This window comes from Hyaena hyaena, unplaced genomic scaffold, assembly GCF_003009895.1.
Source record: "Hyaena hyaena isolate Hyena2069 unplaced genomic scaffold, ASM300989v1 scaffold_137, whole genome shotgun sequence".
NCBI classification, from domain to species: Eukaryota; Metazoa; Chordata; class Mammalia; order Carnivora; family Hyaenidae; genus Hyaena; species Hyaena hyaena.
Genome location: NW_024080769.1, coordinates 334,695 through 361,052, shown reverse-complemented (window position 1 = coordinate 361,052; position 26,358 = coordinate 334,695). Strand labels below are relative to the sequence as shown.

At 50.4% G+C, this 26,358-nt stretch overlaps 2 protein-coding genes across 2 annotated transcripts in view; both read right to left on the bottom strand.

Moving 5' to 3' along the window:
- Window positions 1–26,358, bottom strand: part of TMEM266 (transmembrane protein 266) — a 127,171-nt gene that overhangs the window by 32,197 nt on the left and 68,616 nt on the right. Inside the window, exons 4-7 of the mRNA XM_039238207.1 lie at window positions 18,033–18,187; window positions 14,973–15,046; window positions 2,421–2,477; window positions 1,165–1,303 (exon numbers count right to left, since the gene is read on the bottom strand). Of these exons, the coding sequence (XP_039094138.1) occupies window positions 1,165–1,303; window positions 2,421–2,477; window positions 14,973–15,046; window positions 18,033–18,187 (425 nt within the window). The remainder of the gene's footprint in view (window positions 1–1,164; window positions 1,304–2,420; window positions 2,478–14,972; window positions 15,047–18,032; window positions 18,188–26,358) is intronic.
- LOC120235750 (60S ribosomal protein L35a) lies at window positions 12,097–12,485 on the bottom strand. The gene has a single exon (XM_039238209.1). The coding sequence runs from the start codon at window positions 12,442–12,444 to the stop codon at window positions 12,112–12,114; it is 333 nt and encodes a 110-aa protein (XP_039094140.1). The 5' UTR covers window positions 12,445–12,485; the 3' UTR covers window positions 12,097–12,111.

Below are 26,358 nucleotides of genomic sequence, written 5' to 3'. Positions count from 1 at the left end.
TCTGTGACTCCCTCTCTCTCTGACCCTCCCCTGCTCACGCTGTCTCTCTCTCCTAGAAATAAAAAAAAAAAAAAAAAAAAAAACACCTTAAAAGTTTAGGAATGCCTTGCCCCGCCATGTGACTATCTGGCCTTAAGCTGCCCACACTCCAGCAGAAGCCCACCTACTAGAGGCAGACCAGCCCATCTGCGGGCAGCTCTTGCCTAGTCTGGCTGAGATGAGTGTGGGTGTCCCTCTCATGTCCTCAGAGGTCCAAGGACCATCCTCTGGAACCCAGAGTTGGTTCCTCCATCTTCCCCCTCCCAAGCCTGCCTACCCCATCCCAGTACCCTGTCCTGTTCTTCAGGGACCAGGTTTCTGGTCTCCTCCTTCTTCTCCTCAGCAAAGTGTCCCTCCTCTGGGGGCCACACTCCAGTCTATCACCACTTTCTGGAAATACATGAACCACCCAGGTCAGGGCAGAGTCCTCTAGATGAGGTGGCTCAGGAGGTAGGTGGCCTTGTCTCTAATGGTAGCAAAGGCAACGATAAAGTGGAGTGGATCAGACACTCTGGGAATGGAGACCCAGATGGGAGCATGTGTCACTGAAACTGGCTGAAGCACCAGCCCAAACCCAATCCAAGCCAAGCCAGCAGCTCCCATAGAAACCTTCTCCAGTCGTTTGCAGCTTGACAGGCTTGGGTGGGGGACCCTCTGTTAGACACGGAGGTGAGATGGACCCTGTGGGGAGCAACACCTTGACTAGTAACCTGGACAAAGCCAGTGGCGAGTCTGCAGGCGGCAGGAAGACAGTGGCAGGTGTGCGTTGGAACACTCAGGATGCACAAAGTCGGTGATCCCAGAATGGCAGGCCCCACTGTGAGCTCTCACGTGAAGGGCTGGCCACCCAGCCATATAATAAATAGTTGTGTGGGAATGAACACTCAAGTGTTTGCATGTGACCAGTGTGTGTGGTTCCTGAACACTTGACATTGAATGAGCAGTGACAGGCTTGGTCTCTCCATTGCCAATAGTTTCCATCCTCCAATCCCTGAGGCTGGTGGGATCATCCCTCTCTACCACCCCATATCACATGGTCTCTCTCCTCTCTCAGGTGATAGCTTCACGTTCTATAGCAGCTACCTACCACCCTGCCAGCTCTGCGGACCCATTCAGACCACTCACCATCAATGACCCTCTTCACCCGCCAGATCCGGAGCATGATAATGAGGCTGATGGCATCCCAGGGGCTCCTGGGCCCTTTGGCCACGGTGGACGCCACCATTGGGGCTAAGGACAGGATGATCACAGCCCCGTCAAACACCTGTGAGAGGAATTGGATGTCAGTGCCCTGAGCCACCTTCCTAAATGTCCCAGAAGCAGGTCAGGCAAAGCATCTGGTGCTGGCCAGTTTCTCTGGGTCTGTTCCCACATCAGATAGTCACCCCTATCCACAACTGCCTCTCCAGAAAGTCCTCAGTCTTTAGGGACCTCCCCACTTGCAGACATGCTCCTGAGCACTCTTTCCTCCTAGGGACCTCAGCCCATCCCCAGCCTTTGTTCAGATGGCCTTGGATTGCTTGAGCATCATTTCCCAGCCTCTTGTCCCTTCTTGGGATGGGGCCTGCATTCCATGTCCCAGAGTTCCTGATCCAGCCTTGTTGAAGCCCTCACTGGCAGTGGGGGCTGAAGGCACGATCTTTCCCCTTGGGTAGCAGGAGCCCAGAGCCCACATCTCATTTCTATCTGGTGCTGAGTCTCTCACCATGCAGGGAGGCAGGGCTAGGAGAGGGGGGACCCAGCATGGGTGATGCAGCCTTGGGCCCTGACCTTCTATCTACCTGTTCCAGCTTGGCCTTGATCTGTGACTTCCATGGGCCAGGCCTCTATGTTTGCTCCCAGCATTAGGCCCAAAGAGGCTAAAATGTGCATGTGGAGTGGGCAGCAGACAGTGACCACATTGTCTTGTCCTAAGAGCATAAAACCCCCCATGTCAACCAGGCTTCCTTGGCGCTTCATCTCTACCCGCAGCACCCCACCCCCTATGTGACACAGAGTGGCTGGCAGCTGGATGTTCTGCAGAGACACAGGCTGGGAAGTGCCTATATGGTTTCCTGCCCAGCTCTCTGATCACTGGGCCATTTTAGAGTCAACTTACTGGTCTAAAATAATTTCACAGCTTTTCCAAATGATTCAAGAATCACTTTTCAAATTTTGCAAGATTTCAAGGGGAAGTTTTAGACTGTCCCTTTGCCAGGAACTTTTTTCAGTCAGCCTGCCCCCCTCCCAACCCCCAACAGCATAGCTGCAGGGACTCCCGCATGCATTGTGGGAGGACAGGGCCTTTTTGATGCTCCTACCCCAAGCTGGGTGGGACAGCAACACTTTCCAGCTCCCAGGATGGCTAAGTATAGCGGGTGGGGGTGGACACTGGCCTTTACCTCTATTTTGTTTTCGATGTAATCCCAGATCCCAAGTACTATAATCCGCAGAACAGTCTGAGGAGAGGAAATGAGAAAAGAGGTTATGCTTACTGCTCTCCAGCCACTGGCCCTCCCCCTAGCAGAGAAGATTCCAGAGCTCAGGAGCTCAGATCCAGGGCAGGGCTCTGCCTCTTTATTCAGTAATGGGAACCAACCATCTTCACCATCCACTGAGTGTTTCTTGCCCACATGCCTTCTCCACCACAGTTTGAGTGCCTCAGCTCCAGTCTGCATCACCATCACCGTCCGTGCAACCCCTCCCCAGCAGCTGCCTCTGCTCAACTACCCTGCAGTGCTCCAGGACATGCAGGATATACCCAGGTCCTTTGAAACAACACTCAAGCCTGTCTCCCTCTCCAGAGTCAGCTCCTGCACTCCTGTCATGCCACAAATCCACAAACATGCAAGCTCTTTCCTCTTTTGCCTTGTCTTTGCATGTGGCAGACTGCCTGTTCACGCTTCTCCCCTACAATCTCTTGTAATCGCTTTTCTCTCTCTCTTTTTTTATTTGAGAAAGAGCGAGAGAGAGAGAGCAAGAGCATGCACATGAGGGAGAAGGGCACAGGGAGAGAAAGTGAGAATCTCACACAGGCTCCATGCCCAATGCAGAGCCCAATGTGGGGTTTCATCCCATGACCCTGGGATAATGACTTGAGCCGCAATCAAGAGTTGGACGCTCAACGGACTGAGCCACCCAAGTGCCCCTCTTCTCTCTTAGAGAATGATTGGATAATTAGCATGGTTACCTAGCCAAGCACGGTACTTCCCAGCCCTGTAAGGCATGAGGTTCCTTCTGTTTTCCTCTTCCCAAAGACTAGAATGTGTGTGTGTAGGTATGGTGGTGAGCCATCTTCAGGTAGGGAGGGCGGGGCAACAAGGTGGAAGCATCCTGGGTCCCCACCAACCCCACACCACCACATCTGTCTTAACTGTTCACCCCACCTGTCCTGTGAGAGAGAAATAAGCCCTGCCTTGTTGAAGCCCCTGTGTGTTTTCTCTTTTGTTAGAGCAGCTTGGCCTATGTGCTAACCACCAGGGCCATTTCCCTTCTCTGCCTGGAAAAGGCCTTCCAGTCTTTCTGGCCTCTGCTCGAAAGTCACCTCTGTGAACTCCTTCCACATTCCGCAGGCTCAGTGCCTCTTTCCTTGGCGTTCCCGTAGAACTTGGAACACCAATAACTCTCCACCACACTTCATCGTACCTTATGGTGATTTCCTCCCTGATCCCCAGTCAAGGTTCAAGAGTCACTGATTTCTCTCCGTTACCCCAAATTCCTGACATAGAGTAGACACTGAATGATTATACAGTTTGAGTGAATGAACAAACACACACATGAATGACTAATTCCTTAAAACCCTCAGTAATTCACTCCAATGCCGCTGCCTTCAGGAGAGGCTTCCTCACCAACAGTACATCTTCCTCCAAACAGAATATTTAAAAGCTGGTCTCCTATGACTGGTACATTTGTCTGTAGGTCCTTCCTTAACCCAAGATGACTAGTCCACAATAATTCACACCAGGTGGTGTCCCTTCTCCCACATGCTGCAGTACAAGACCAGCCATCTGAACTCAACAAGGCTGCAGAAAGCCGGTGGATCTCCACCCACATGAATGCCACAAAAAGCTTTAGCTGATAAAATTCCCCCTTTCCTTATAAAAGGCTATCCTGATTTCCATGAAGACAGGAGTAGGTGGGATGCGGGTGGCATCTCTGAGAACAGAGAGGGTCGTGCAGTGACCTGATATCCGTTCCTACATGGCTTCCTGATCTCTGGATTGGAGGACCCATGCTTCACTGCAAGACCACTCTAAGAGAGTGGAGAACCACACCCAGAGAAATCTGGGTTGAGGTCCAAGATATCCTGAAGTCACAGCTCAGTAACGGGCTGGCTGTGTAGCCTTGGGCAAGGCCCTCTCCGGGCCTCAGTTTCCTCTCTGCCAGCGAGATGGTTTATAAGATATGAAGCTTCCAATTCCTTATGAAACTAACCTTTACCATTTACTCTATATCAATAGGTGCTAGACTGTGGGCCAGCCCTCCTCACATGTGATTCTCACTTTGCAGGGAGGGAAGATGAAGCTCAGAGAGGTTAAGGAAGCCTCCCAGGGTCACTCAGGCATTGGGTGGTGAGCTGGCATGTGGACTCAGAAGTTTTTGACGCTGCATGGTACATGCAAGCGGCGTAAGGACACCACACATGGGCCTGATTTATTTTGTTGCTGTTCATTCCATCTAACTTCTGCTGACATTGAAATTTGGTGTTTGTCTCCTCTGAAATGTTACACCAGTCACATCCACTCCAAATTCTCAACTGTGAGGCTTCTAAGGCAAAAAGTCCGGGCCAGGACGGGGGGAACAGGGCCTGGTCCAAGCAGGACATCTGCTGCTGCTTCTCTTCCTTCTTTTTTCTGTTTCTAGACTGTGGTAAAATACACAGGACATGGATTTTACCATTTTAACTATTTCTAAAAGTGTACTGTGGCATTAAGTACATTTACATGGTCACACAACCATCACCACCATCCACCTGCAGAAGTTTTTCATCATTTCCATTGAACTCTAATTCCCCCCTTCCCCTCCCCACCACCCCTGTCATCCACCATTTTCCTTTCTGTCTCTGAGCATCATTAATCTGGGAACCTCACATAAAAGGAATCATCTCACTTCTTTATAAACAAGGGGGCAGCCCAGGGGATATGGGTTTGGGGGAGGAAGACAGCTGAGGCATGAGACTCAGCCAGAAACCCCCACAAGGGGATGGGCAGGCAGCACACATGGAGCCCTGTGCTCCAGGAAGGGATGGGAGTTTAATGGGTGGATGACTGAGGTAGTGGCATATAAACAAGTAGAACAGCTGGCAAACCATGAGAGACTCTTGAATGCTGAGAACAAACTGAGGGCTGATGGGGGTGGGGGAGAAGGGAAGGGAGGTGATGGGCATGGAGGAGGGCACTTGTTGGGATGAGCACTGGATGTTATATGGAAACCAACTTACAATAAACTATTAAAAAAAAAAACAAGTAGAACAGCTGGAGCGCTGGCTACCTGCCTTCCTCCTGGCTGGCCCATCCACATGGGATCCATCCTTTGAGGCCTGGCTTAGCTCACCCTCCTCTGGGGGAGTCTTTCCTTCCTAACCCAGCCCAGGGAAACAGAAGAGTCATAGGCAGCCATGGAGAGGGCCATGGAAACCCCTCCTGGTCAGGCCTCTGGGCGTAGATGGGAAAATGGCAGCCTGGAGACAGCTGCTCCAAGTCAGAGTCAAAGCTAGAATGAGGACCTAGCTCTGAAACACCCCACCTGGTGGGTTTCCCCTGCAGCGTCCTTTGCTGAGATCCCTCGTCCATGGAGACAGGGACCTGGCCACACTGCCCTGCCAAGGGCTGACTAATCCAGCAATGGCTGTATTCCTCAATGTGCGGGCAAGGACACCCTGCTACAGCAGCATTTGGGGATTTGTCTACAGTGCAGATTCCTGGGGTCTCATGGAGATCCAGATATCAGAATCTCTGGGTGCAGGGCCCAGGAATATGCCTTTTTAACAAACCCCTAGGGCACCCACCAGAGCCACAGGGGTGTATAAAGTGACAATGCCCCGAGTGAAAACAGGGAGGCTGTATGCCCTTATGCAACGAGGAGAAAGAGCATTATATTAGAAGTCAAAAGTCTGATCCTCTTTGTTTCTGACCATCCCTTACTGCCCATGTGACATCAGCTAGGACAAAGGCCCCCCTGCTGCCTGCCTCCACGGGCTGCTAGGAAGCTCCACGGGAAAAGACAAGCACAGGGCAATGAGGAGGGGTTACTTTATCACCCACTTCCACTCCCAGGACCCTCAGCCCAACAATCCTGGCCCCAAGCGCAGCAAAGGGCTTTGAGGAAGGGCCCAAGGGAACCAAACTCCTCAGGTCTGGCTGCCTCTTTCCCACCTGGGACTCAGGGTTTTCAGCCTCCTTTGTTCCAACCTTGCCTTCAGGAGTTGAGGATGCTCTGACACGTGAGATAGGCCAAAGTCTTGGCAAAACCTCAGGGATAGCGTCACTTGAGTATTTACTCTAAGCCCAGCTCTTGTGCCATCTTCCAGATGCAGAAACAGGCTCAGGGAGAAACAGATAAACCTTTTGGTCTTCAAGCCCCTCTTCCTCCCACCACAAGTACCCTCATCTTTTCCCTCAGAAAGCCCTGCTTTCTGGAAGGACACCCCTCATCTCTTCCCAGGGAAGGGATTCAGGCTTCAGGTAGCAGGAGGGCAGAGTGAGGACCTTGCATCTGCTCCAGGGCCTGTCTTAGTCAGGTGGCAGCAAGGTCTCCTGCCCCTCCTGCTGATGCCCCAGCCCACGTTTAGGGGACTCAGCTTTTCTCCCCAGGATGGGGTCTGATGAGCTCCTAGTGTTTGGGAACCTTGGGGGATATAGGCAGAAGCACCTTGTCTATAAGATTCCTCTATGCAAAATTTTAAAACATGCTCATTTTCTAGGCAGAGGGAGATCCTAGTTCGCTGTTTGCTGAGCTGAGTGGGGGCTGGCACCCTTGCTCTCTGCAGAGCCATCCTGAAACCAGGCCCACCAGTGAGCAAGAAGCGGGTAGCACATGCCTGGCCCTGAGCCTGTGTCCCCGCAACCCTGCAGCTGGCCAGGGTGGGAAAGTGGGGTGCAGGCTGGCTTAAGGAATACCCACGGTGGGTACTAGGTGCAGGGGGCTGACCCCAAGCACTTCTTCAAGAAGTAGATCTACTCTTGGGCTAATTTTCCCTGTGAAGAGAGCTGGGGGCTCCCTCCTCCAAATAACCCCCAGCCCCAGGTTAAACTAGAGCAGCAGGAGGAAGACATGGAATCCATATTCCAGCTACAAGGAAAAAGTAAGAATGTGAGAAAACTTTGCAGGGGCTGAAAGCACTCCTGAATTGGTGTGCAGAAGAAAGGTTTTCTGGGTAACAAGTGCAGGTTGAGAGATGATAGCGGGTCAGCACAATGGTGCCTCTGAGACTTAGGCATCAACAAAACAGGAGCAGAGGGACCAGCTTCACTCCTCCATCCACACACCCTCAAAATCCATGGCGATGGAGCACGGTGAGCCAGAGGCAGCCCCCTCCCCAGACGGGTGATCTCTTCCCTAGGGATCTAAATGTGAGCCCCCTGCCCACAGGCAACAGCCAATACCTCCAGGGAACATGGGCTCACAGGTCCCTGGTGCTGGGTTCATTTTGGCAGGAGGTTCCCAGCTACCTTAAAAGAATGGGTACAAGGCTTGTAGGGTAGAGCACGGGGTGGCGGACCACATGACCAAATGTCAGTCCCTCGAACACTGTGTGCTCTGTGCCCACCCTGGGGTGAGGAGGCAAGACTGAAACACACAGATGTGCAAAGTTGAGTTCCAGAACTTCCTCTCAGCCTAGAAACCTTCTTAGTTTCCTCCAATCTAAATAATCCCTCACTGACCCCATGTCTCTCTCTCTTCTCCCAGGTTTTGAAGGAGCATCTCCACTTAACCCACTGCAATCTGACATGAGCCCACCACAGCAGCGGAACCACACACATCTTGGTTACTGATGACTGTTTGTTCGCAGATCTCATGGATAATGTCCTGCAATTGATCTAACTTAGTCTGGCAGCATGTAGGGCACTGAGCACATTCCTGCGCTTCAAGGACTCCTCTTTCCTTTCCAGGGTGCCACGTGCTCTGTGTTCTCCAACCACTGCCCTGGCTGCACCTTCTGTCACCTTTGCAGGTTTCTTTTCCTTTCTCCATACCAAAATTGTTTGCCAGGCCTCCAGTTTCTTCTCTTTTTCCTCCCCACATTCCTGGATGATAGTACCCTTGGCTGCAACTCCCACCAATTCCCTGAAGCTCCCTAAGTCCATGTGTCCGGCTCAGACCTGCTACTGTAGTTCCGGCTTGGCAAACCCCATCACTATCCCTTCTTTGTCTGGTCTTCTCCACTGCCACACTCCCTCCCAACCACTGGCCATCAATTCCCAAGTCCCACCAAGGACAGCTCTTTAATTGCTCTCCAGCTTGTCCCTTCCTCCATCTCCACTTCCACTTTGTGGTTCAAATCTTTACCCCAAACAGCTGAGCTCCTACATGTCCTCCAAACCCAGCTGTCAGGGTGATTTCTCTAAAAAGCCACTTTCATTATGCCCCTCTTCTGCCTGGAGGCCTCCAGGGTCTCCCCACTGCCTTTGGATCAAGACCCCAAATCCTGAGCAAGACACTGAGGGGCCTTTGTGACCTGGCTTTGCCTGGGTTCCCAGGACATCTCTCCACCTCTACTGCCAGTCAACAACCAGACACGTGGTTTTGGCTCACAGCTCTATCCCTTGTGCATTCTGTGACTGCTGCCTGAGGTCCTTCTATCTCATCCACCTGGAAGCTTACACATCTGCAGGCAGACTGCTTCCCCTCTAAGGTCTTCCATGGCTGCCTTAAGCTTGAACTTAAGCTCCTTTCCTGGCTCTCTCAATATGCAGATTTGCTTCCTAGCTGACCATAAACACCCCAAAGCTGAGCCTGTGTCTTGATTATCAGTACACCCCTTACACCCCAGTGCATCAGAGTCACTTAGAAATGTTGGCTAAATGAATAAATGAATAAGATCTTCCATTTATCAAGTGCCTCTGTATTATGAGGGATATGGTTAATTTTATGTTTCAATTTGACTGGACCATTGAAAAAGGCTCACTGGACATAAAATTAACAGTGGTTGTCTGTGGGTGATGAGAATATGAGTGCTTTTTCTTATTTTGGCTTGTTTATACTTTCTTAATTTTCTACAATAGCCAGAATTATCCCTGTAAACATGAAGATTATTTCATAAAAACACTTGTGGGGATGAGCACTGGGTGTTATGTGGAAACTAATTTGACAATAAACTATTTGTAAAAAAAAAAAAAAAAAAAAGGTTATTTTGTGATTGGATAGAGCCTCAGCCCTTACTCTAATGTAGATGTGGTTCCTCCATGCAAATGGGGAGGTTCTCAACCCTACAGCACTTCTATCTACTGAAAACCGGTTATAATACACTCACTTTACAAATGAGACATTTGGCTGCCATCTTCCAGGAAAGTGTCACAACACACAATCTATAATGTGAGTTACCCCTTTCATGTCCACATGACCCTGCATAGTGGCACTAGTTTTTTAATCTCTGCAAAGTACATGGTGTGGCCTGGCTGGGGTGTGAGGACCAAGGGCTCCTGACAGTGCTGAAAAAGCAGTGAGTCACTGCAGATTTGATCTAGTGCCAGCCCAACAGAGGCGGGAGGCATGGGCTAGGGATGGCAGGATCAAACCTTCTAAGACAAGTCTGGTCCCTCAAGAAGTCCACTGTTCTGGGCTCTTAACCACTTCAGTTTGTTTAAGGCACATCCATAATCCTATCAGGCTTTTACCGTGAGGTGGTGGGGCAGCCGCCGTTCAAGTTACGGATGGGATAGGGAAGTCAGAAGTGGCAGGATGGGCAGGGGCTCCCTCGGCTGGGGGTAAGGCAGGTCTGGAACCCTGATTTCCCTCCACCTCTCTGGAGGTGGCAAACAGGGGTGGATCTCAAGTGGGGTCAGAAGGCAGCCCCTAGGACAGCTCCAATTCCTTCAGGTCAAAGACAGGGGAAGCCAAGGCACAGAGAGAGGCGGTGACTTGCCCAGCAACATACAGCAAGTTCGAGGCCAAACTAGCTCCCTTCTGTTGAGTTCTCACAAGGCCCTGAAGGTATCCTCACCTCTCAGCATAAAGCATTCTACCACCCTCTTGCTTCTGTGTGGTGACTGAAGCTCATCCTCTGGCAGGAAGCAGCAGGTAGGAGGGAGACTCCCTCATGAATCCAGAATCTTGGGGAGGCTGCTGATTTGGAAAGAGGAGGCCCTGGTTCAGTTCGATTTGGCACACAGCACACTTGGCATATGGCCACGCTCCCTCAAGACTGAGAGGCTGCCCTGGTAGAGGAAGTGGCCCTAAGAAGGCTTGATCAACTGGTATAAAAGATCATGTATCTTGTGATTCCATTTATGAAATATCTTAATAATTAAGTTCACAGACACAGAAAGCAGATCAGTGGTCGGCAGGGGTTGGGTAAAGGCAGAATAGGGAGTGACTGGGTTTTGGGCCTCCTTGAGAGTTGAGGAAAATGCTTTGGAACTAGAAAGAGGTCACATACAACACTGGTTATGCACTAAATGCACTGGAGGGTACGGGGGGTAGAGTTTAAAGAGTTATATTATGTAGGGATGCCGGGGTGGCTCAGTCGGTTAAGCGTCTGACTCCTGATTTCGGCTCAGGTCATGATTTCATGGTTCGTGGGTTGGAGCCCCATGTAATGTAAATTTTACCTCAATAAAATAATAGTAATAAGAGGAGGAGGAGAAAGAAGAAGCAGCTGTTGCCACCACTGCCTCGAGGTTCCTATCTAAAGGGCCAGCCATGGGTCAGCTTTCTCTTCTTCCAGGAAAAGAGCTGGGCCTCTCCAGATCCCCCCACACCCGGCATTAGGGGCCAGGGCCAACAGTGTGTGGCCTGCACTAGAGCCCTGCTGCAGGGTGGCCCAGTCTGGCCAGGCCCCAAGCCCTTGTGCAGTTTCTAGAAGAGAAGCAGCTGGGCCTCCAGGTTGCACATGGCTGGCCAGTCCTGGTGTCATCCAAGGGTGGGGTGTACAATTCTCTGTCTGGATCCCAAAGGCTCTGCCCGTTCTTGGGTGCTGCAGAGTCATCTGGAAGCACAGTGAATTCAAGGGCACCCACTTCCACCTTGGGCCCCTCTAGGGACCCCGCACAGACTGCTTGATTGAGGGAAGCTCACTCTCACCACTTTGGGAAGCATCTGTCTCACTGGAAAAAAGCACAGCCTGTTTGAACAGATGTCCTCAAACTGAGCCCAAACCAGCCTCATGCTTCCCTTCTTTGAGTCTAGATCTGTCCTCTGGGGCCGGCACAGAATGGGGTAACCCATCTTCCCTGAAAGAGCCCTCAGAGCACTGAGATGGGCAAAGGATGGGGTGGAACTGGCACACCCACCTTCTGGTCCAGCCTGTCACTCCTGCAGACCCTGGGCAGCTTTCCACTCCTCTCCAGGCCTGTTTCCCAACTTCAAAATGTCACACCCACATTCTGGGTTGTCCTAAAGCTCAGTGGAGACAAGGAGTGGAATATTGCTCCTAACAAGTCAAAAGGTAGCATGGCATCAGGAGCCCGTTGGGTCAAGCCCTTTGTGGAATCGGTGTGAATTAACACCCACTCAGTCCAGCCAGGCCTGGAGTCCTGCAGTGACCCCCACCCATATCTGCGGGTATTTCCTGAGGAAGTATTTCCCACCCAGCCTTGAAGGAGTGATGTGCATGTCACACCAGAGGAGGGTGCGCCAGTCACATTGGGTCTGGGGTCAAATGCACTGCAGGGTTGGACTTCTTCTTTCTCAGCTCCTGGCCCTGGCCTTTCTCTCAGATTCTCAGTCCCCTCACAACCTGCTGGCACCAGGGCCCCAGAAGGACGCAGTGGGGACAGACCAGATTAGGAGCCCAGACACCTGGGCCCAGTTTTGGCCAGAATGGGCTGTGTGACCCCAGGCTGCTCTCCTTGTCCATATGGTTTTTTTTTTTTTTTTTTTTTTTTTTTACAAGAGAACAAATCTACACCTTTATTTATTTACTTTTCAGTTAGTTTAAATCCTTGAGGGGTACAGCATCACACGGATTCTGTGGCCAATGGCTTTAGCAGGAAGGTTGCTTCGGAATTTTGCACGAACCATGCCACTGTTTCCATGAGCACGAGTTACTTTTCCCCAGATTACTCTGGTTTTATTCGGTTTGCCACCAGGAGTCACTGTGTTGTTCTTTGCTTTGTATACATAAGCACATCTCTTGCCTAGATAGAACTCAGTTTCATCTCGGGCATAAACACCTTCAATTTTAAGAAGAGCTGTGTGCTCCCTCTGGTTCCTGAGACCCCGTTTATAGCCAGCAAAAATGGCTTTGGACCACAACCTTCCAGACATATTTGTCGTTTCAGGAGTCCTGTTCCCAGCAGGCCTCCACGGGTTCAAAGATGGCGGAAAGAGAAAGGCCGTCCATATGGTTTTTAAAAGGGCACTTTCAGGAGGCAAATACACTGACCTGAGGCACTGCTGAGGGACATTGGCTGCCCTGGCCCTTCTCACTGGAGGTGCCCAGGTCACACAACTCCAAACTCTCTGGGGAACAGGCTAGGGGGACATCTACGAAGCTATTCTAGCCCCTCCTGATGCTTGTTTTTTCCGGACACTCCAGGACACGTGAGAGCCCAGGCTCAGGAGCTGGGCTGTCTCATCATGAGATCACTGTCCCGGCCCCTGTGTGCATGCTGGGCAGGGCGTGCTGGGGAGGCAGGTCTCTCCCATTGTTACTCTAGTGCTAGCCCTCTGTTGCTCCACCTATTACTCCTCCCTTACCACCTTGTTACAGCCCCACCCAACCCTGTCTTTGACAAGGTCTGGGGCACAGTCATTCTCCTCCAGCTGAGCCTCTGGGAAGCCCCAGGCCCATCCCCCTCTGGGTGTGTGTATGGGAGTGAGTGGGGGGTTTGTGGCTGAGATTCCTCTGCACAGGGGCTTGTCTGTTTCAGGTGGCTTGTCTCCGGCAGGGACAGGAAGGGAATGCCAAATTCACGCTGGGTAATAAATTCTGCAAAGGCAATAAAACCAAAGCAGACGGATAGATGGAAGAACCACAACAACTGATTAAACATTTTTGTTGGCAGTCACAGACACATGACACATTTTCCAAGGTTTACAGCAAGGAGACATCTGGCCTTGGCCCATGTGTTTGTGGGAGGGAATCACAGTGAGTGGAGGCCAGGGAGCTGGGGAGGGCAAGACCCTAAAAGGGCAGCAGGCCGGGAAGTGGGCACTGTTTAGGGGGTGGTGAGACACCTCTGGGGCAGTGGTCTCAGCAAGCCGCTTGGGACACTTCCCGGGAGGGGCAGTGTCAGGATCTGCCCCCACAGTCAGAGCTTCAGGCCAAGGCTTGCCTGCCAACTCCTTGGGCTGCAGGAGTCGAGGCCTGGGAAGAGAACATTCTGTGCTTGGAATGCCTGCTGCCCAGCCCCACCACACCCCTCACAGACTCAGGATTTTGGACTGAAGGCCTGAGGCCCAGTCCTCCCCTGACTTGGGGAGGATATTGAGGCCCATTATACAGGGCCCCAGCTGGCCCACAAGAGGACCTTGGGACTCTTACCTCCCTGGGTTTCCTGCTCAGGTTTCAAAATATTCTTAACTTCCATACCTTCACTCATGAGGCTCCTCTCCAACTTCATCCTTCCCTTCAAGGTTCTGCTGTGCTCCGAGACCCAGAGTCCCCTTTGCCACCAGGGTAGCAGCATCCACTGATGTGTGTGTGTGTGTGTGTGTGTGTGTGTGTGCGCGCGCGCGCGCGCGCGCATCTTCTTTTGTCTTTTTTTCCCTGCCACTCTCCCCATGCCTGCCACTGAAATGCCCCACGGGGGCTCTGCGTGAGCTAATGTGGACCTGTGGCAGTGGGGTAGGGCACATGGGTGGAGACAGGCAGTCACAAGCTGACTTTGGCTAGCCTTCTGCTTCCTCTCTTGGAAAGAACTGGATTTCCACATGCAACTCTCTAGTCCCTCAATGACCTGCCACTGCTCACAAGATAAAGCCCAGCCTTGTCAGTTGCCTTGGGAGACCCTGCCTGCAGTAGGCTCAAGTCAACAGCAGTGAAATGCAGGCAAGGGGATCACTGTGACAGTCTGGGAGCTGCTCAAAAGAAGTGTCATGCACCCCTGTGTAAAGGCAGAGCAACATGCTGGGATCTGGTTTGCCAAATATTTCAGTCCCACGCTGAGCTACCAGCTGGCACTAAACCCAGTGCTCACGAGGCCCCAGTTTTTTCCTTCTTACCTCACACGCAGAGATACCGACTTGGGCTATGCTGGCTGACTTGAACAATGGAAAAGGGTGCTACCCCTGATCCCACCACTCCATTCATGTGTCCCTCTGCTCATGCCAAGGGGGCAGCTCTCGGCCTAGGCAGACTCCATGGTCCCGCAGCACCAGCTCAAGTCTACTGCCCAGGCATGCTACTCCGTCCTCTCTGCCCTCTGCAGGCCTGAGCCCTGAGGGGCGGCTTCCAAACTGCTCTATCCACCTCCAGCCCCGGTTGGCATCAGCCCAGCCTCCTGCCTGTTTCTTACTGGAAACATGACCATTTCCTCTCCCTCGGTTATGTCCTACTCAGTCCCACTTCACAAATGTCACTGCCCGCCCCTTACTTGGACAACACGGCCCATCCTCTGGCATTCCATGCAGGGGTCACCTGCTGGGGACCAGGCCTCCTTGGAGGGGTTGACAGCTTCCCCTCTAGTGCCATTTCCTAACACAGAGTTCAGCTCCCTATATTGTGTCTTCTTCTTTGCAGCCTCATGGGCTAGCAGTGGGCTGGATGCTAGTCAATGTTTAGAGAATAAAGCCTGGTCTCTCCAGGGTAGGAATTGCCCTAAAGAAGTCCCAGGGCCCCAGTCTTTACCTACCTCTGAGAAGAACACAGAGAGAATGACCAGACTGATCCAGTGAATTATGCCGGCGAACTGGAATGCGCTGGAAACTGCAATGAACACAATAGTGGGCCAATTTTAGGCGCAAGGAGTTAGGTGCATGGATAGAGGACCTTCACAGCATGGAGGCAGACCTCTGGGAGCCCCGGACCTGCTCATGTGAACATTTAGATTCGGACAGAATCAGTCCAGAGAACATCAAGAGCAGCTTTCAGTGGTGTCTGTGATGGACGTGGTAGGAGGGTGGGGGGCCAGCGGTGCTGCTCCCTCCTCTGTCTGTCCCCCATAGGCCAAGCCTCAGAATTCTAGCTCAGTCCCATCAGCTCTGTGGGCTTTGAGCTATAGCCATCCTCCCAGAAACAGCCCTCCAGAGGGGGGTCTTATGAAGACATTTGTGGCTTTCAGAGGTGTGTAGGCAGCTTCAGTCAAGTCTACCTGAGCTTTCAGAAACCACTACTACTATTCATAGCCAAAGCTCTGGGCACTGTGAGTGGGACTCAAGGCGAGCTTACTCTGTCTTTTCACTGTGAAAACCCTGAGTGTGCAGACGGCCATGCGGGCTGAGGCGTTTGGGGTGAGGTTGGAATAAGGCCTAGAAGAGGGAGCCGGGCCTGGTATGGGGGATGTCACCTCCTGAACGCGGCAGCTCAAGCGGCTGAGGTCTGCCATGTTTCCAAGTTGCTCCAATTGCCCTCTAGACTCCAGAGTGAAGTGGGGAGAGCCATCAGCCCCTGAAAGCTCACAGCCCACCTTCCACCAGACAATCCTTAGAGTTAAGGCGCTAACTCTGGAAGACCCCTTTACAATACGGGAGCCATTATCCAGCTTCTGACCTTAAGCAAGGCCTGGTTTATCAGGTAGTGAGGCCAAAAGCAGGGTTTGGGGGCCCAGGACAAGGGTCAGGTGGGCTCTGTTGGAGAATGGATGGGAGGGGAAGCTTTCCAGAAGGTAGTCCTGAAAGACAGCCAGGCAGAGCAATGGGCAGGGCCAAAACAGGGTGGAGGAATGCTGCTGAAAACAGGCCTACGTTGCTTCTTTGCTGGGCTCTAACCAGGCCTGCTTAGCGTGCAGCTCAGAATCCCCTGAGGACTAAAGGAATAGTACCCCAGGGCCTCAGTGGGGAAGGCTGGCCTGAAAGAGAGGAACCCACAGCTCCCCCAAAGCTCTGGGATCAGAGAGTGAGCAGAAACCAGGTCCGGGAGCATGTCTGGGGCAGGGAGAGGCTGCAGTACCAGGCTCCAGGTGGGAGACCTCAGGGTCCCCTGGTATTGGGCCAACGTGACCGACCCTTAGAAGCTGGGGCCTGGAGACACCGTGGATTCTTTCCATCTCAGGCCACATGAATACTAGTGGGAACCGAGAATCCGAGGCCTGTGTGACTCTGAAAAGACCTCCAGATGATTCTGAAAACAAAATCTCTCCCCATTATTTCTCAAATGAATTCCTGTGCCTTTTTTTATGGTTTGCTTTAGAAGAGCAATAAATCTCTGATTGTGCATTTTATGGAATTTAAGATGCCTTTTATGAGCTGCTATTGGATCTCCCACCAAAATCAATCTCCTAGATACTTAATTTTAAGCAAAATTCCAGTGTCGGACAGGTTCTCAGTTCTACTCAATGCCTTGTCACAACCTGAGCAGCTGAGGGCCCCAAGTATAACCTACGACAGGGAAAGAAAGACTCTGTTATGGCCAAGACCTCATAAAAAGCAGACATATGGATGAATGGGAGGGAAAGTATACAACATGGTTTAATTGAAGACAGGTTGAGTGTAAAATCAGTGCTGGTCACTTTATACTAGAAGATGCTCTGATTGGAACCAAGGGGCCACCAGCTGCACAAAACCCAATGAGGCTTATCAGACAAAAGCAATTCTGTACTCCCTGTCCACCTTCTCTAGAGAGTAGGGAAGACTGATAGGGCATAGCAGGAGCTTTGATGGACCCTAAATACAGAGGCTCCAGTAAAAGAATTGCGGGCTTTGAGAAAATAAGTCTAAAATGACTGAAAGGGTTTGATCTATAGTCCTACATTCTGTCAAGGGTGGAATCTTGCAAGCCAATAGTTTCATCTTTTTTTTATTTGCACTTGTATAGTCCACCTTCTGAACTGGGGAAATACGGGGATCCAGGAGCTCTACCAGAAACCACTCACTCATCAGAAGCCAAGAGTGAAGACACCTGGCTCTCCCCAGATAGCCAGATAGGGGTCTGCCAGGGTTGGGGGGCAGAAGTAGGTGCCTCCCAACAGCTATGTTGCCATAGGACATCAAGAAGGACAGAAGAGGTAGCAGATAAGCCATTGATTGCCATGTACATCAGGCTCCCATAAACACAAGACTAGAACAAACACCAAGACACTATGGTGGGAAAAAAAAAACTGGCCATGCCATTAAAATGGCCCAGTGGCTTGAAGTCCCTTACCTAGGGCAAGTCTCTAACTTCTTCAAATCTTAATTCCCTTACCTATAAGATGAGATAAAATCAGTTATGCCACCTCACAGGGTTGCTGCTAGGGTCAAATGCATGGAAAAGTGCTTTCAAAATGATCACATTATGTGTAAATAACACTGCCAACTTATGGCTGGGTAAAAACACAAGTAATCGTTATCACCATTGTGGCTGCTGTTGTTATTATTTACTAGAAGTTGATATGCCTCCACAGATAAGAACTCTCTCTAAATTACAGAAAAGTCCAACCTGGAGAATTCCAAATGGGAACAATAAAAAAAAAAAGTGCATACAGGGGTCCCCAACATATTTTGATCTCATCAGTTTCTGATCATGGAATGCTAGGGAGGCGGTCTGGAGAGGACACTTTGGGTAGAAGGCGGCAAATGGGTACTCAGAGGGGACAGAGAAAGAAGCTGCCAGATTTCTTCCCCGGGCAGTAATCCCCATGAGCCATGGGGCCAGGGGCGTGACAGCTGCATTGGGCTGGGGGGCAGATCGCACTGCTGGTTGGGGACCCCTGATGGATGCACACTGAATATTGACATCATATGTATTTGCATTATATATCTCTCTTGCTACTCACACTGGAGAAGCTTTATATCTATTAGAAGTTCCAGAGTCAGGAGAATCACCACCAATATTACACAGGCTACCAGGAAACTGTTGAGACTCGCACTGAGCAAAAATACCTGCCACACGGCTGCTCTCTTCCCACAGCACGGCTTCAGCCAGGTAGACCTGGAGGGACACAAGTGGGAGAGGAGGTGAGATCCCAGCCACAGCCCTGGTCCCAAACACACCCTCATCATTCTTCTCAGACTCTACGTTTCCCAGCAAAATGCAACCCTATTCAAGAGGCCACTGGGTAGAATCGCAAAGAGCAAAATCAACTCATAAAAAGGTGCAGCCAGGCTTATAGGCTGACCTGGGCAACTCAAAGCATCCATCTTGCTTCAGTCTCCTCATCTTTACAATAGGTGTGAAACCCACATCTCATGGGCTCCTTGCAAACACTGGAGGAGCTCACAGAGGTCAGTGGAGAACCTGGCTCGGTGTAAGAACTGCATGAAAACTAGCTATTATTACTTAAGTCTGTGTAGTCATAGAACCTAACACAAGCTCTGTATTTAGGAGACCCTCAGCTCACCTCTAATAAATGATTGATAAGTTAATGAACAAATTTTCAGTGGTTTTCAGCTATACAAGGAAAGATTTGAGCTAAATCCCTATTTCTCAAAGGGGGGTTGTATGGAATCCTAGTTCCAAAGAATGTTAATAGTGGTTACTTGATAATTCTATGGTTGGGTAGGTTTTGGAAAATTGGGGTCAAAGTCAAATGGCTATTTTTCTAGGCAGGACACTGTAGTGCCTTTCATATGTTATTTTGCATCATCATGCTCAAAAGGGATTATGGTATCAGTGCTTTCCAAACTCACAGGACAGCACTCTCATGTCACAGGGCATCTGGTGGGACTAGTGCTTCATGGACGATCTTTTGGAAACCCTGACTCGATGATGTTGAACCGCCACAGGTAGAGATGAAGTCACTGAGGATGGAAGGGCAAAACTTCAGAGCTGGGTAGGCATTCTAGGTACTCCCTTCAGAAACACAAGATCCTGGGAAAGAGGGGTGCCTCTGAGGGGGCATGGTGGTGAGGCCAAACCTCACTGCCATTTTGAGGATGAATTAGGCATCCTAAAGTAGCAGAAACGGTGCGAGTTAGGCGTCCTCACTTCTGGCTCCACCTTCAGACACTCGGGACTATGTGTGAAGGTTACTCTGCATTTTAGGCCTCAGCCTTCCATTTGTAAAACTCCGTAACTCCTAGGGTTATTGCAAGTTAAATGAAGGAATGTATCTGACCTATAAAGTGCCATGTCACTGAAATGGATTGCTAATGATGATGATCATGTTGATAAGTTATTTGATGGCCCAAACACCTGGCTGTTCCCATCCTCCCTACTGAGGGCAAGCATCCGCTGGAGTGGGTCAGGGCCCAATCCCCTGAAGATCCCAAGGATTTCATAGGAAAAGGGAATTCCGAGATGCTCCCCTCTCCCCAAAAGAATACTGTGAATGCTTCAAGGAGGAGTTTCTCCCCATAATCCATCTGGGGAAAGCTTGAAGGAGCCCTCCGGTGTTGGAAGGTGGGTACAAACCTCATGGCTCTTCAAACACTTGGCAGGAAATTTGGCTTATTCAAGTCTTTCTGCATAGTTTCCAACACCTATGGGAATGATAGGTACTGTCCTTGGCTCTAAGGGAATGCAGGAGCACCTGAGTGGCTCAGTCGGTTGAGTGTCTGACTTCGGCTCAGGTCATGATCTCACAGTTTGTGGGTTTGAGCCCCGCATTGGGCTCTGCACTGCCAGCTCAGAGCCTAGAGCCTTCTTCAGAAGGCTCCCTCTCTCTCTGCTCCCCTCCCCCCCCATGCTGTGTTTCTCTCTGTCTCAATAATAAATGAACATTAAAAATTTTTTTTTTTTAAATAAGGGAATGCAAAGACTGGGGGTTGTGGGGGAGTGTTCGGTCTCCAGCTTCAGGGAGCTGGTCCCACAAATAGGGGCAGGGGCATTTCAGCAGGTGATGGTGGAAAAGGAAGAAGGTATTTTGTTTTTTGTTTTGTTCTGTTTTCTTAAATAGGTTATTGTCAGGTTGGTTTCCATATAACACCTAGTGCTCATCCAAATAAGTGCCCTCCTCCATGCCCATCACCCCCCTCCCCCCATGTCACTGAAATGAGTCTCTCATGGTTTGTCTCCCTCTCCCCAACTATTTTCCCCCTTCTCCTCCCCCATGGTCCTCCATTAAGTTCCTCCTAATCCACCTATATGTGCAAATATATGGTATCTGTTGTCCTCTGCCTGACTTATTTCGCTCAGCATAACACCTCAAGTTCTATTCATGTTGCTACACATGGCCAGATTTCATTCTTTCTCACTGCCATGTAGTATTCCATTGTATAGATAAACCACATCTTCTTAATCCATTCGTCCGTTGATGGACACTTAGGCTCTTTCATGATTTGGCTATTGTTGAGTGCTGCTATGCACACTGGGGTACATGTGCCTCTATGCATCAGCACTCCTGTATCCCTTGGGTAAATTCCTAGCAGTGCTATTGCTGGGTCATAGTGGAGTTCTATTGTTAATTTTTTGAGGAACCTCCACGCTGTTTTCCAGAGGGGCTGCACCAGTTTACATTCCCACCAACAGTGTAGGAGGGTGCCCGTTTCTCCACATCCTCGCCAGCATCTATAGCCTCCTGATTTGTTTATTTTAGCCACTCTGACCAATGTGAGGTGTGGTTTTGATCTGTATTTCCCTGATGATGAGGGACGCTGGGCATCATTTCATGTGCCTGTAGGCCATCTGGATGTCCTCTTTGGAGTAGTGTCTGTTCATGTCTTCTGCCCATTTTGGAAGAAGGTATTTTGGATAGGGTTGAGAGGGGACTGATGTGAGCCCTACCTGGCCCAAGACTATGGGGTGAGGATGAGAAGACCAACCAGGCCAGAGAGAGTTCTCATTAAGGGACAAGCAGAACACATGGAGACAAAGGTGAGTAGAAGCCAGGTTGTGAAGGCACCTGATCAATGCCTGCATCACCCACTGCAGATCAGTTTCAAAGTCTATTGCAGAAACACTTCTCTCCAACTTCTTGCAGACTCACGTGGGCCAACCTGTAAGCAAGAGGCTACAGGGCAGACCCCAAACTGACATCCTATGGAGCTCAGTAGGATTGCCAGATAAACTACAAAACATCCAGTTAAATCTCAGATAAACAATGAACAATTTTCTAGGGTGAGTGTATCCCAAATATTGCATAGTTACACTAAAAAAAAGTATTCATTGTTTATTTGAAATTCAACTTTAACTGGGTGTCCTGTATATAGAGCAGAGAGGTGTGGAGGAGGCCTGGTGAGGGTGGCTGTGATTTGGTCAGGTGAGAAGCCAGTGCTTGCGAAGGAAAGGCCACGAGAAGGGCCACCAGAGAGAGGACAGGGTGTATCTGTCCAGGGTGGGCAAGAAATTAGGACAAGGGCACCAAAGCCTCCCCCTCACAGCTCAGAGGGACAGAGGCCCAGAGAAGCTTAGAGGCTGCTGCCCACAGGTGCCATCAGCTGTGTGTTGATATGAAAGATCCTTTGAACTGTAAGATGGCTTTGGCCGTCATTACTCAGCTGACCTCTCCTGATTTATCTGCATGTCTCACCTACACCCCCTTCTTCCTCTCCCAGTGTGACATTCCTGGCCCCACTTCCCAGTGGCCCTATTTTAATCTTCAACACCTTTCACACCTCTCTTGTGGCTCAACACTGCCCCTCCTGCCCTCCTGTCAAGTTCTCCCAGATCACTGATCACCGCAAGCACTGTCACTGTCATTGCCATGTCCCAAAGCAGACACCGCTCCAGTTCCACATCTCGAAAACCCAGTCCAGTTATCTGTGGCCCCTAAAACTGATGCCATTTCACTGTCATCTGAAATGTGACGCAAGCACTTTCTGCAGTTATAAGTAACGAGGGGAGCTGTGAGGGCCGTTTGCCTGGGCCGGCATCAGGGTGAGCAGCCAGCAGGAAGACAGCCTGCACATTAAACGGAAGGAGCCAAGGCATGTGTTGGCCTCTGTGCCTTATATCCCCAGGAGAACGGGATGCGCCCCTCAGAGTCTGCTCCTTCTACCTCAAGCACAAGGTTCCAAACAGAGGGGACGAAACAAGCCATTTGTTTCCCTGCAAACAAGAGACTCCAATTTGGACTTGCTTCCATGAGAAGAAAAGTCATTTTATAAGTTGCTGCTTAAAACACAGAAATGTTTGGGCACCTAGGTGGCTCAGTCTGTTGGGCGTCCGACTTAGGTTCAGGTCATGATCTCATGGTCTGTGAAATCAAGCTCCACATCAGATTCTGTGCTGACAGCATGGAGCCTGCTTTGGATTCTGAGTCTCCCTCTCTCTCTCTGTCTCCCCACTCCTGCTTGCACACTCTGTCTCTCAAAAATGATTAAATGTTGGGGCGCCTGGGTGGCTTAGTCGGTTAAGCGTCCGACTTTCGCTTAGGTCATGATCTCGCGGTTCGTGGGTTCGGGCCCCACGTCGGGCTCTGTGCTGACTGCCAGCTCAGAGCCTGGAGCCTGTTTCAGTCTGTGACTCCCTCTCTCTCTGACCTTCCCCTGCTCACGCTCTCTCTCTCTCTCTCTCTCTCTCCTAGAAATAAATAAAACATTAAAAAAAATTGTTAAAAAAAAAAAAATGATTAAATGTTAAAAATTTTTTTTAAAAACCTGAAATGTTGATCTTTGGTTTTTGTTTGTTTGTTTGTTTGTTTGTTTGAATAGGAAAACTTCCTAGCCAGACCAGGGTCTGGTTATTGGGAAGCTGTAGGTGCAAAAAGGGGTGGCTGAGACTGGGAACTTGTGGCCAGGTAAAGAGCTACTGGCAGGTGTCTGGAGCCACCCACAGGCTGGGTTGGCAATAGTGGACGTGGCTCTGATACCGCAGCACACCTCGGCCTCAGGGCACAACCAGGTGGGGCACCAGGCAAGCCGCAGAATTCAAAACCCAGGCATGGGAAGGTATGGGAGTCAGATGTATGCCAGTACCCAGCATGTGCCGGGGAAGGGCTGTCATCAAAACAGGGAACAACCCTTGAACAGCTTACATTTGAGTGGGTGAGGGAGTCAAACGATAAACATACCAAATTCTGTTTGTAAATTATGTGGTTTACTACAGATGGAGGGTATTGTAGGGGAAATGTAGGGCATAAAGGGTGTCATTTCAGATAAGGCAGTCAGCACAGGCTGCACTGAAAAAGTGACATTTGAGAAAGAGTTGGACGGAGCGAGGCCTGGGATAGCCGAGGACATGGTGGAAATGTACACTAAATAGCGACTATTCACAGTAAAATTCTATTCAGCCCCAAAGAATGTCTGACAGAACAAACACCAGAACAGGAGTCAGGAGTTGGGCTGGGAGGAGAGAGGGCACCCCCCTTCAGTGCAGAGTGCAGTTTACCAAACTCCACCTAGGGCAGACGCTACAGGCACTTCTACAGTCCTTGGTGCAACACACATGGTTCCCAAAGAACCCCAAGGCAGCTGCGGAACAGCGCCTGTGCCCCACCGCTCCAGTACCGTTCTTCCACTCTGTACCAGCCCCATGGTTCCCTCACACCTGCTTTCAATTACAAGTCCTTCAGCCATGCCCACCCAGGAGTGACTTCATGCAGCCCCCATTTTGCACAGGTTCCAGAGGTACTATTTGCATCATGATATGTGAACCCCAGGACCCCAGGACAATACACAGGGAGGTGGACTGAACTAAAGATGAGGGAAGCCAACCTGTAAAAGAATGAGACAGTGTCTGATGAGGAGCGGATGCCACGGCGACTGGGATCTGCATTGAGGTCAGTGGTTCTCAACACTGGCTGCATCCTAGATAGCTTTCAACAATTCCAGTGCCTGGGGCCACACACCAGACCATTTAAACCACAACCTCTGGGATGGGACCCAGGCTTCAGAATTTTTTGATCTCCTTAGGGGGTTCCAATGTACAGCCGAGTCTGAGAGCCACTGCCCTAGGTCCTTGACGCTGAGTGGTCTCCAAGGACCAGCAGCATCAGCAGCATCTGGGAGCTGGTTAGAAAGGCAGAATCTTGGTGAGAACTGCCTTGGACTTAGCAAGAGGTAACAGGTGTTTCAGGAGATGGATGAAGCACAGCAACGGGAGTCTGGGAGCAAGAGAGATGAGACAGTGAAGGCAAGCAGGTGCCAACCCAGCTCGTGGGGCTGGAGCGCAGGGTCCAGCACCAGAAAGTGGTGAGGCAGATGGCTCCTCTGGAGAGGCGCCATCTCAGGGGAAGAAGGTGGCAGGGATACTCACTGAGACTGAGTGTGTGCACTTGGGAGGGGGGTGTCGAGGCCTTCCTTAGCCACGGATGTGAGGCTGAAGCCTGAATCCAAGCAGGCTCTGGACTTCTAGCTCCTTGGAGACCAGGACCATAGACTCCAAGGTTCCAGGACAGAGGATGGGTTGAAGCAGCAGACTTTCTGGCTGAGGGATTGTTTGGAAATTCCAGGCTGCTAATAAAATTCCTGTGAAATTCAAATGACTCAGACATTCCTAAGAGACTGTTTTAGCAGAAAAATAGAATGTGTCCAATTTCAAAATACCCCTGAGTGGTTAAATAATGACTCAAGTAGCTTAATGGGCCAGAAGGGAAATCAGCATTGACTTGTTAATTAGAGAAGATATTTCCTTCAGCATCCAGCCCAATCAAGGTCCTGGGGCTGGTTCTCAGGATGGTGTTATCCCTGGAATTGTCACTAGAGGGCAGGCGTCTCCCAGTTTCATACCTTGGTACAGCAACAGCAAGGGGATAGCTCCAGGAGGCAGGGTTGGGCAGCCAAAGTCTGTAAATACCAACAACCAGATGGCACCTTCTGGCAGGTAGGCAGGTGTTCTGCCGTGGGTTCCACTAGTTCCTGAGGCCTCAGAGAAATCCTGGGGTGGGGGAGGTAGGGGAGGCTGGGTACCTTTGCTGCTTCTAATTTATATTCTTAAGTTGCCTTGATTAACAAGTTTGAGAGAATAACTTCTAGAAAATTAAAATGAGCTTTGGCAAATTTCTGATGTATCTTTCATGTGAGGTAAGGCCACGGGAGTGGCCAGCAGCAGCCAGCTCCGGGTCACTGCTCCATCAGGCCGCATTCCCAAGCCTGGCCCAGGAACAGCCCCTTTCTGAGAGGTGAAGCAGGAACACGATAGCGAGGGCTGTTTGCTCCTGCGGGGAGTGGCCTCTGCTGCCCTGGCAATCCACTGAGCGACTGGGCCACCGTGGCTGCCAGGCTGGCGTGGCTGGGAAGATGCACGAGAGGGGAAGGGGACAGTGGCTAGAGTCTGGGGAATGTGGAGACCTTCAAATTGTCCAAAAAGGTGCTCACAGGTGGTGGAGAGTCATGGTGTCCCCAGGGGAGGTAGCAGGCTTCAGAAATGCCTATTTCCCTGTAGGCAGCCAGACCAGATGGCCTTGTCAGTCCTACATTGTGATTTTCATCGCATTAAGTCTCCAAAGAAAGGAGCTGAGGGAGAGGGTGGAGTGAGTCAGAAGCCTGTCTGGTAGGGAGTCAGAATGAAGTCTGGAGCACTGGGACTCACCTACCTGCCCCTGATGCTGACTTTGGGAGGCATTGCTAGATCTGAACCTCAGAACCCTCCTGGGTTGCAGAGCTCTCTAACAGTAGGTAAAAATTTTGGCCCTATGCCTGAAAAATTCATAAATCCACAACACTGTGCATAACATTCTAAGGGGTGCATGGACCTTCTGGATCTCATTGATGGACCATCGAAGAATACCTGGGTTCCAGGTTCAAACTAGCACCAAGTGCCCCAAGGAGTCCCCTCCTAGTGTCAAGTGCCCCAATTCTGTGATGCTGAACACCTGTGGCTGGATGTCACAGACTCCGCAGTGGTATCCACTGTCAACAGAACATCCCATGGCCCCACTTTACTTGTCTTTACTGTATTTATTCCAGATTATTAAAACATTATCAGTGAAAGCCATGAGGCTGACTTTAATCCAACCTCTGGCATTGACCTAGGCTTGATTCTTACTGATTTCATAAACACTTATACAACACTTACTATGAAATAGGAGCTTTTCCAGGCACTTTACAAATGTTAACTCAGCTAGTTGTTTTAAGGCAATTCTTTCCATTTTTTTCTCTCCTAACGATTGGTGGGGAAAGCCAGACTTTTCCACCAATTGGGTTTGGGTCACAACTGGAGTTTCCAAATCAGTCCTACAAATCATTGAACTCTGAGTATAATTTTTGAGCCTTGGTTTCCCAATATCCCAAATAGGAGTATTATCTTCCTCTTCAGGCTTGTTGTTCTAAAATATTAAAAAA

What these genes read in the sequence shown, in the direction of transcription:
- LOC120235750 (XM_039238209.1), bottom strand. Translation starts at nt 12,444, where the DNA reads ATGTCTGGAAGGTTGTGGTCCAAAGCCATTTTTGCTGGCTATAAACGG.